At 39.5% G+C, this 10,923-nt stretch overlaps 1 protein-coding gene across 4 annotated transcripts in view; it reads right to left on the bottom strand.

Moving 5' to 3' along the window:
* Window positions 1–2,478: 2,478 nt before the first annotated feature.
* Window positions 2,479–10,923, bottom strand: part of LOC114050461 (hyccin-like) — a 114,483-nt gene continuing 106,038 nt past the window's right edge. For 2 of the 4 annotated variants that reach the window (XM_027872171.1, XM_027872175.1), the window contains one exon: window positions 2,479–6,776. In XM_027872171.1, coding sequence (XP_027727972.1) covers window positions 6,202–6,776 — 575 coding nt within the window. In that variant the 3' untranslated portion in view covers window positions 2,479–6,201. Of the gene's footprint in view, window positions 6,777–7,674; window positions 7,971–10,923 lie in introns of all 4 variants that reach the window. The other 2 variants (XM_027872174.1, XM_027872173.1) reach the window with 2 other exon arrangements.

Here is a 10,923-nt window from a genome sequence, read left to right as displayed (position 1 = left end):
CTGTCTGTTTTTCACTGCTAATAAGTAAGTTGTCTTAGAGCTGTTTTAATTAATGTAGTATTTTCTAATCACTATCTGTTCTTTAACTTAATATTTGGACCTTTGTCCTAATGAGTCAATCATCGACTACACAAAGTCAGCTTATTCTGAAGTGATGCCCATACCAGTAACTAGCCATTTCCCCCTATTTCATGGGCGTGTGTGTGTGTGATATTCTGTGTCCACCAGCTCCAGAAGCGGCTGATTCTTTTCTTCCATAGGTATTCATGAAAAACAGTTGATAAGTTTTCTAAGTGACAGATAATTTTGATTTTGACCTCCTTTCTTTTTTAATCTTAAATCATTATTTTCCAATCTGTTCTTTGACGTCCTCTTCCGGTGCACACTTTCTTAAGTCAGTATATACGTTTGTATTACATCTGAGGATCCTGCCCAATCCTTGTAGGACTTTTTCTACTGCATAGACCATAACAGGTAGAGATATATAACCTGAAGTTATCTTCACAATGGTCTTTTTAAAGACATCCTGAACCGCACTAGAAAGTGATATCGTTGCTTTGGGGTTTATGAAGCAAACAGCTCATTCCCTCTTTAAAGAGAACCTATGAGCTATCTTTCCATTTCACTTTGGCTTTTTTATGCCTTTTCATTTAGAGAGACCGTAAACCTAGTGCTGAAGGGAACTTAGTGGCTATCTGGTACAGCCCCCTCCTTTTTTACAGATGAGGAAACTGAGGCCCTTGGAGGTTAATTAACTTGCCCAAGGCCACCTAGGAAATAAATATCAGAGACAGGATTTGGACCCATGACATTGAGAGTCAACACTCTGCTCTACCACGGTGCCTTCTAATGCTATTACTGATAGGCTTTGGGTCTTCCATTGGACTACTAATAGTTAAATTAATGCTTAGAGATGATCTAGAAACTGTCTGATTCTTAGTTTCCTCTGTAATCCTTTTCCACCACTGACTCTAAAGAAATGGAAAAGGATCAGAGGACTGAGGACCATTTTGTATTTCTCTTGTCCAATGGGTTGCAATGGCTAAATAATTCATCATCCAGTGAGTGACTCATTGGGGATGAGCCTCTGGGTATTTAGCTTGGCTGGTCCTTGGGAAGTAGGACAGTCACATATGTTTGTCTGTCCAGCCACACATTTATCTGTCCAGTTTGATAGAACCTGCTGGAATTTGCTCTATTGGAAAAACCTTCAAGAATTTATGATCATCTCTAGGCCATGATTAGGTAAGAGAGTTAAGATCTATAATGCAGTTTAAACACATATTTTCTGTTTTTATAGTTCCTACCACATTCCTAAAGTAGAACTATTTAATGGAAGATAAATAGTTTTTGTTCTGAAGTAAAATCAAGTTGAGTTAGTCAGAAAGGGGAGGAAAAGACACAGCTTCAGTCCCTACCTCTTCCATTGTTTTTGCCTGGAAAAATGACATGTGGTTTGCATATAGTGATATGTAAAGGTTACAACTGTTCTGCCTAAATTTATGGATTTTGAGGAGAGATGGATTAGTTAGATCCTCGCAGGTGAATTCCTCTTAACTAACATGTTAGTTAAAGCCATTACAAGAACTATTTCAGCTGACCAGTATGACCCTTACTAAATTATTCCTGGGAGCTGTTTCCAGGATAAACACATTATAATTATGAAAACACTTCTAGCTCTTTGGATAAAATGTAATTTATAAAAGAACTGTTTTACTATATTATTTAAGAAGTACTGTTGTGCCTACTTAGAAGCTCCCTGTTGTCTCCAGATATACACATTCATTTCTACATAAGAATACTACTGTTAGTAGCACACAAGACCCAGGTCCAAGTATGTCATTTTATAAGAATTTCTATTGTATATAAACTACAAAATATTGGATCACACCTCTGCCTGCAACCACCCAAAAAGAATGCATTGAGCCCTATACAATGTTTAAAGTACTGTGCCAAATGCAATGGGGATGTAAAGTCATAACTTCTAAGAATTTACAATCCTCTTAAGGAAAAAAGATGCACAGGAATTAAGTAAAGACAGAAAGCACCGTTACTTAATTCTATACATGTTTTTCTAAAATAACTTGTCAAGCTTTTAACATTGTCACGTACTGGCAAATGTTCCAGCGGCCACTCATTTCACTTCCTTTTTCTGAATCAAAGCCCTGATCGACACAGTAAGAGGGATTCCTTGCAGTACGCCTCTACTAGGGTGGAACACTGGTTCTGCCACCTGTCTCATCCCTAAGACCACCCAGTGAATGGCTTAGCCCTGGGAACTAGTTCTCCATGCTGAACTCAACTCATCCACATCCCCTTCCACACTTTGTTTCTACTTTCCTTAACTTCAGCTAATTTCAGTGATAGGGATTTTCATAATGATCTGAAAGCAAGATTTTACTTCAACTTTTATTTCATTAAAACCTATTTATTAGCAGCAACATTCTATATGGAAAACACTTACACAGTATACAAAACTTCAGAAAACTAAACTCCAGTTTATTTTCACTGCCATAAAAAGGTAAGTAGCACGTAAAAAGTATTCAAACTTGTGGTTTATTTTTCAGGAATGTAAACTCTAGGTACATAATTAAAAACGAAACATTTACTATGAAAAGGTTAGTATCACTACATGATCAGAAGAAAAGGTAATAAGGGAAGTGGTACAAAACAGAAACTATACATGAGAAAGCACTTTTAGGAAATAGGATCTCGGATCTGACTGATAAAATAACAACTTCACATCGACGTATGTGGACTGGTCCTCTGCTATTAAAAAAGTGACAACACATTTTCCACTCTGTCCAATGGTGCATACAGTATTTGTAGATATGGAGTTATAAAATACAAAAGAGTTACACAGTACAAAAAGACAAAATATACTTTATATCTCTAATGGGGAATCCCAATGTACTTTTAACACTGATATGAATAATGGACGGTATTGAACATAATATTACTAAGGAAGCCTGGAAAACAAATCCGTCCCAATCAGAAGTTGCCCTCCTTTTTCTTCCCATGTCTGGGAAGGTTCCATCACACATTCTTTATGAACTACTATCTTTAGCAAGAGTACATGAAAGCCAACAAATGACTTTCTCTTCACAATCAAATGACTGCAGAACAAAAATACCTCTCTACGTGGACGCTGAGCTTTCTAAGCCATGAAAAACGTTTCACCGAGCAGCTGAGAAGATACAAACTTTGCAGACTCTCAATGGGAACATCTCTCTGAAAGTCTTGCCCTTCCACAATGTGGAGCTTTAGGCTGGCTGCTAAATTAAAATATCAGACTGCATCACTTTCTCAATACTCAGTCACTTTAAGTCTTTACAGCTGCAAAATGTCTTCTGCTCCAGATACTAATAAAACCGAACAGTGCTAATGCTTTCATTTTGTTTTTCCAAATATGTAATCCCTTAAAACTGGGATAGAGATTAACTGTTTTGGTTCAAATATGTTTCCTTTCACTTAAAACGTTTCAAGTTAATGTTTAAGAAATGAGTAATGTCTGATGAATGTTTCATAATTAAAAACGATAAAGAAAACACTGCTTCTCCAAAATCCTTCAACCAGGATTCCAAGAGGAGGAGTCTCTAGGAATCAGCCGTCTCCTACCTTGGCTTAAACTCCTCTTATTTCCGCCTGCCCTGGCCCACCAGGACCCCTGGGTTCTCTGTGGTGGCAGGTAGAGCCCATTCTTCCTAGCACCTCAGAGAAACTGCATGATGTTCTCTTGATTCTCTCAGAGAGAGAACTGCTTTACCTTCACACCCTCAGGGATCCTCCATGCTGAGGTGGAAGGTGGGTGCCAGGGTGGGAAGGGATATTCTGTATGGACTGGGGCCAGAACTGTCCTTAAGTCCTTCTGGGTGGCAGGGCGCAAGATCAGGATCTCAGCCAGCACCTCTCCTAGTTGTTAGAAAGCATTCCTCTGGGCACAAGATAGGAGGCACAGTCCTGAAACTATTACCCCATGTCAGGATCACCATAGCCCAGCTGTCATGTTTTATGTCAACCTGCCAACAGTGAGATCTGGGGCACTTTCATCCATTACTTTATTGCTACAGTTGTATCATTACATGATACAGGTTAATGTCAAACAAATGTAATGTATAGAAAATTACACTAACATTTTCCTGTTTTACTAACAAATAATTTTTCTATGATATACCATGAGAATAATAGAATAAAAATACTGAGAATTCTAAGGCAAAAGAATACTAGTCATTAGCCCAGCAACTGATGTGCACTGTTATTCCTAACACCAAAATAAGGCTTCATGACAGGGTGAAAATACAGATGTCAGGCCCCCAACTTGCACCACCTCAATACTCAATGCTTTCTGAGAGTTTGTAGGCTGGGGTACTGACTACCAAAGCTTCTGTAATCTACATAACCTTCCCTTGTAAGACTCCACCAAAAGGAATAACCTGATTGAGATTAAGACTAAAGACATGAATTCATTAAGAATATTAATGCCATGGCAACGATGGAAAAAATCCTGAAACTCTTTGTTTTCCTTACAGAATAGGAATAGAGAAGGAATCCCCAGTGATCTAGGCCACGCATTTATAATGGCATCCAGACCTCCTTGCCGAGGGATAAAAATCCCTCCTTCACCACCAGGAGCTTTCCTGGCCTATACCCCCTCTCTGCTCATTAGCTGCTCCACAGACCAAAAGAACTCATTCCAAGTTTAACACCTGAACCTACAGAAAACAAATCTCGATAATATTCCCAACTTGGCGGTATTCAGAGCTAAGAGTCATAGGTTTGTGCTTTGGTTTTTACAGATTCACTTTTGACCAAGTTTAAGTAAATCAACACTTTAATGGACACCCCCACATGGTCTTCTCATACTTCTGACCCATGCCTAAGGAAAGATTGTAAAAAGAAAAACATCCTAAGTCATTGTCTATTTTTCTTTGGATCTAAGGGGGGAAAAGTGGGAGCAAGAAATATGTAAATGACCTTTTACTATTAGTTAGAAGAGGCTTTAGAGAGTAGCAGGTAAAAAGCTTTGGGGGGGAACTGGTTATTTTGGTAATTTTGTTCAAACAAATATAAGGACCATCTAAAAAATAAACAGTCCTTATAGGAGGCAGGAGCAAACACCAGGCAACCACTTGTTCCTATGTGGGGATTTTAAATTTATGGATCCAAAGCCGGAAAAATGACAATGCTAAATGACAATGACCATGTGAATGTCTTCTGTTCTTTTAGAGTTTGCTATTCTTTATTTTCTTTCATGATACTGTGCAGTTGTAAAACTTTTAACATCTAAACTCCTTTATCTGCATAGAAACTGAAATGCTGTAAAAGAGTAAAAATGGACAGTTATCTTGACATTTAATATCTTTTCTTTTCTTTTCTTTTTGCTGGAATGCTATGAGATTTACAGTGACTTTCCAGCTATCTCCAGAAGGGCATTCTCCTAAGGAGTGGATCAAACTAACTGGAATTTCCAAAGTAGAAGAGGTGGAGACACGTATCATGCCTTAGCTCCAAGGCCTATTACAACTTGGAAGAAATGGTGAAAAGAAGCTTTACCTGCTCAACCTGCAGCAGAAAATACAAGGAAGGGATTGGCAATCAGACAGGTGGGATCCAGCTCTATGCTGGGTGCTCGCTATCGCTAAGACCTTCATTCCCCTTCGAGGGTGGCCCCTGATATCACACAATATACCCAGCCCCCAGGCTTCTGATCAAACTCTGGTCCCGACTGAGATTTCCCTCAATGCTGTCCCTCGCATATGCATGGTTTCTCATGTGACTGATGGTTTTGCAGAACCAACTCACTAAAATGGTGGTAGAATTCCTGGAGTTTCACTACTGCCTCACCTTTTTATCAACAATCAATAACATCCCTCTACATTGAAGGTTGTAATACAAGTAACAAAAAGAATTAGCCTCACCCACGGTGTGGCCAAAGTGATCAGACAACCAGCCAGAACTGCACCCCGACTTCCTTGGGGGCCGACAAGCCTATCCTCAAGCTGAGGGAGCCAGGGAGAAGGGAACACAGCTAAGGAAAGCCAAACTACATTTTAACTCATTGCACTAGAGACATTGCTTGCCATTCCAGCTGACTTCCAGAATTTAAGACATCTGTGAGTTCTTGTCAAAAACAGGGATGAAGGACATAAAAGGAAAGGAAACCTCCCAATTCACTGCTCATGGGGGGACATGTCTCAGACGCTAATCGGTGGACAGGGTGATGCTGATGCTAGGAGGTCTCTGCTGATTGGGTGGATGTTTAACTGGAATCTGTGGCTCGGCTCTTTCAGAGATGTAAATCAGCTTTTCCTCTTGCAGACTGCAAGCAGAAAACCTATTGGCATCTGTCCCTGTCCCTCCGCCGCCTGCAACGCCAGGATTGTGGGTGCCAGTGCTGCCACCGACTTGTTCAAAAGACTTGCTGAAGATGGTGGTGGCGGTCCTGGCCAGGCTGTGGCTGCCGGGCTTGGGCAGAGACTGGCTGGTGGTCAGAGTGAGCCTCTTCAGGGAGAGCAGCTCGAGGTTCTCACTCAGGGCTCTGGGGTTTTGTTTTCGACCTGAGTGCTCTCTGCCTGATTCCCCGGAGGTTTCTTTTTCTTTTCCTCCAGCTCTGCTCCCTCCGGACTTTCGTGGATTCTTTCCTAAACTGGTCTTGCTGGTGGTGGTGGTGTTTGATAAGGCAGCCTGGCTGGTGCTAGATGCAGCTCTGGAATAAAATCCTTCATCAACCTCAGATATCTCCATTAGTTCCTCTTGGCCTGTTAAATCTGTATTCCCTAAACAAAGAGACAACAATAAAAAAAAAACCCATTAACATTTAGGAATTCACATAGGATGATTGATTTTTAAAAATCATTTTAGATTTGGGTGTTTTTAGTAAAAATTCCTAAAGCAACAGACTACAAGAGAACAAATTTCAAAGAACGAATCAAAACAAACACTATTCTACTACTTTGTGGGAATATTCCTATGTGATTTAAATGATAGCAATTAAAGATGTGTTTAACACAGAAGCAAAAAAGGCATGCTATTATCACACTCCATGGTATTTTGAGAAAGATATCTCCTATAATTCATGCAAAAGATTAGAAAAGATTAGAAAAATATCATGAGGAAAACTAGGGGCAAAACCCCCACTAACGCACAGAGTACGATTATCAAAGCTTCAAAATACCCAATCTCCATTCTTATACTTTTAGCAAATACATCAGTTAAAGACTGAAAAAATAGAAAAGTCTCCTTCTCATTTAGGCTTGGTTACGTCACTAGTTTGGTATTTCAAATACAGTCTGGACTATGAAAATCAGAGTCATGTTTTTGTTTTTACATTTCCCTCCATTAGTGAAGGTAGACCCTGGAAATACCTCAACAAGTACTTTGAAATTATATCTGTTATAATTTGGAAAAGACAGCCTTCATATCAATGGTGATCAGTAATATTCTTGAAAAAAGAAAGCAGAAAATGATCACTTCCTGGTCATTTTCTGCCCATGTTTTTCCTAACAATTTATGCTCCTAAAACAGATCTGACCATTCCAAGGCCTGTGAAGATTCAGGGGAAAGGTGCTGAGTCTAATCCATGCATTTCCATTTTTAGTGGATGACATGCAACATGTCTGTGACTGTGCCAATCCTCTCCAGCATGCAGCAGTGCCCTCGCCACCGGGCGGGTACCTTGGAGGGCAGCTAGAAAGAGTTCTGCTAAAGCGGCCCTCTGCTGGGCGGGCTCAGTCCGTCCTCCATCATTCTCCTCACAGACTTTTGCCTCCTGAGCTCTGGCAAGCCTTTGCTTTCGGCTCTAGGGTCTGGGGCTGTTTCCTGCGCGCCCTGTACATGCTGGGCATCATTCTCTCCCAGGGTTTTGCTTTTTTCCCCATTCCCGGCTCTCTCTCCGGCCACCTTTGTGACACTAAGCTCGGGTATGACCAGGATGCCCGGGTCAGCAGAGTCATTACTGTTGTCATCTTGCTCTAGAATTGAAGATGATAAGACAAAATGATGGCTGCGAACAAACAACACAAAGATGCAGAACGAGAAAAAACAAAAGAGACCAAACAGAAGCTGGATGCCTGCAGGCTGATCAACTGCACCAGGTCTCTAGCTCTTCGTCCAACTGGTGATTCACAGGACTTTGGCACCATCACACACAATAGGGGCACAGAGCTTGGACACAGCATCGCACTCTGGCAGTTTTTACACATATACTCAAATTAAGTTCACACTGAACATGTAGGAGAATCCTTTTTAAAAGCCCAAATGGAATTTCAATTGATTTGAACCTATCAGGTGGCCACCCGGACCGTACTACAAACTGCTAACTCTACTTCTGTGCTTTAGAAAACACACCTTCATGCACTGGCTCTTAAAACAGAGCCACAGGCAACAGGATCAAAGTTAGAAATGGAGGAGACCTTAGAGGTCACCTCATTCAATGCCCTTTGGCATGGGAGGAACTTGGGGCCCAGAGAGGGTACGTGATGGGAAATGACCCAGCCCTCTCTTCATCTTCCCATGCTGCCTCTCCAGAAAGGTTCATTTTTATCATTAATTATTGCAACTAATTGTGCTTAAGCCTAGGTATTGTTGACTCACTTCTCAAATTTTCTTATATCCTGTAGGAACTTTCTATTTACACCCTACCCTGTCGACAGATTAAGTGTTTTTGAAAAGAAGGCAAAGCATGTTAGAGGGCCTGTTCCCTCTTTTAATATATTTTAATAATCACTGTAAACACCTAAGAAGAATGACAAGCAGGTTCAATACAACAATTGTAAGAGATTCATGGATTGATGGAGCTAAAGTCTACAGATAAGTTTGATAATGGAACAGCTTGGCTATCTGACTTCTCCATGTTCAAGTCCCATTCACCATATAGACTTTTTCTTCATAAAATAACCTCAGGGTGCTAGTAAATCTTCCATCAACTTGTTTAGCACAAGCCCAAAGCTTCTGTCCTCCAACCCGCCATGGTTTCCAGCACCCTAGGCCTGTAGTGTTACTCACCCTTCTTTAACGTAGGGATTTTAAAAATGTCTCAACATAAATCCATTTTGTTTGTTTTCCAACATAAAATTATAATCTTTTCTCTGTAACCTCTAGCATGTTAGAGCTCCACTAGCTGCTTCTGCCATGTTCCCTGTTAAGGGGTTCATTGCATTACCTTTAAAAGGGTATAACCACACCTTCTGGGAACCACATAGATGCCTCCTCAGAGTGTCTAAATAAATTCTCACGAAGATGGGGGACCTGCAGACCACTACATGACCAGTAATGATCAGAGTATCTACTCACATTGAGATAGCACTGTCAAGTCCAGGGTTCTTTCCACTTATCCCTACACTGACCACTATAGCTATGTCAGGCAATGGCCAGAGCTTTCTATCGATATTTCAAAAATGTCATATACCTTCCCACCCCCAAATGTGAATCACTAGGTTACAACAGCAAATTCTCCAAACATAATGAATTTAATCAATAGCAAAATATAACAGGGAAAAGAAATGGAAATGAAATTAGTTAAGATCAAGACTATATTATAGAAATAATAGCAACACTAAATCACATCATTTAAAATAGCGTTAAACCTTTACATTCTCTCCCCACCATATAAACCAGATTTCTTGGATAGATTTCAATAGTATTGTTCAGGTATTTCTTAAAAAGCAACTAAGTCAGTTTAGCTAAATAGGCTGCAAGGCCAAATACAGTTTCTTTAAGATACCTAAGATGAGTATTATTTAAAAATGGATTCAAAAACTGTATTTATTTGTACAAAATATGAGTTATGAATAATAATTTGAAAATGAGCTTGGAAGTGAAAATGTTCAATTTTTAACAAAAGCTAATGAGATATGGGCAAAGGTATTAACCAAATGCCTTAACTGTTGACTACATTCATCTGTGTAGAGATAAAAATCAGAAAAAAAGAGAAGCACCTTATTAAATTCACAAAATGAAGTTAATTTATAAGTAGAAACATGAGAATTCTTATGTTTTTCTACAGAAATATCTACCTAACTAAATGAAAAATGTACATGGGAAATACTGACGTTCAGAGGGGCACAAAATAGGCACTTAATTTTTTTTTTAAATGGTAATGCTTCTTTTAAAATAGTTTTCAACTTACTATTTGAGTATGCTTTTCTTTTTAAATATTGAGTTCCAAATTCTCTTCTACCCTCCCACCCCCTGCCTTATCCACTGAGAAGGCAAGCCATATGATCTCAATTATACATATGAAATCATGCAAAACATTTCCCTATTAGCCATATTTTTTTTTAAAAAAAAGCAAAACACATAAAGAAAATTATACTCCAATTTATACTCAAGAGTTCATCAGTTCTCTCTCTGGAGGTGGATAGCATTTTGCATCATGAGTCCTTTGGAATTGTCTTGGATCATTGTATTAATCAGAGTAGCCAAGTGTTTCACAGTTGAACATCATTATAACATTGCTTTTACTGTGCAACATGATTTCCTGGTTCTTCTTACTTCACTTTGTATCAGTTCATGTAAGTCTCGTCATATTTTTTTCTGAAACCACCTCCCTTATCATTTCCCACAGCACAAGAGTACTCCATCACAATCATATGCCACAACTTGTTCAGCCATTCCCCAACTGATAACTTTCCCCTCAATTTCCAATTCTTTGCCATCACAAAAAGGGCTGCTATAAAAATTTTTGTACGTATAGGTCCTTTTTCTTCTATCGCTTTGGGATACAGACCTAGTAGTGGTATTGCTGCATCAAAGGATATGCATAGTTTTATAGCCCTTTGGGCATTGTTCCAAATTGTTCTCCACACTGGTAGGACCGTTTCACTACTCAAGCAGTAGTTCATTAGTATACCTATTTTTCCCTCATCCCCTCCAGCACTTGTCATTTCTGATAGTTGTAAGGTGATACCTTAGAGTTGTTTTAAT

This window comes from Vombatus ursinus, unplaced genomic scaffold (genome assembly GCF_900497805.2).
Source record: "Vombatus ursinus unplaced genomic scaffold, bare-nosed wombat genome assembly UNPS02014799.1, whole genome shotgun sequence".
NCBI classification, from domain to species: Eukaryota; Metazoa; Chordata; class Mammalia; order Diprotodontia; family Vombatidae; genus Vombatus; species Vombatus ursinus.
Note: the sequence above shows the minus strand (reverse complement) of the source record. Positions and strands in the feature narration are given on the sequence as shown.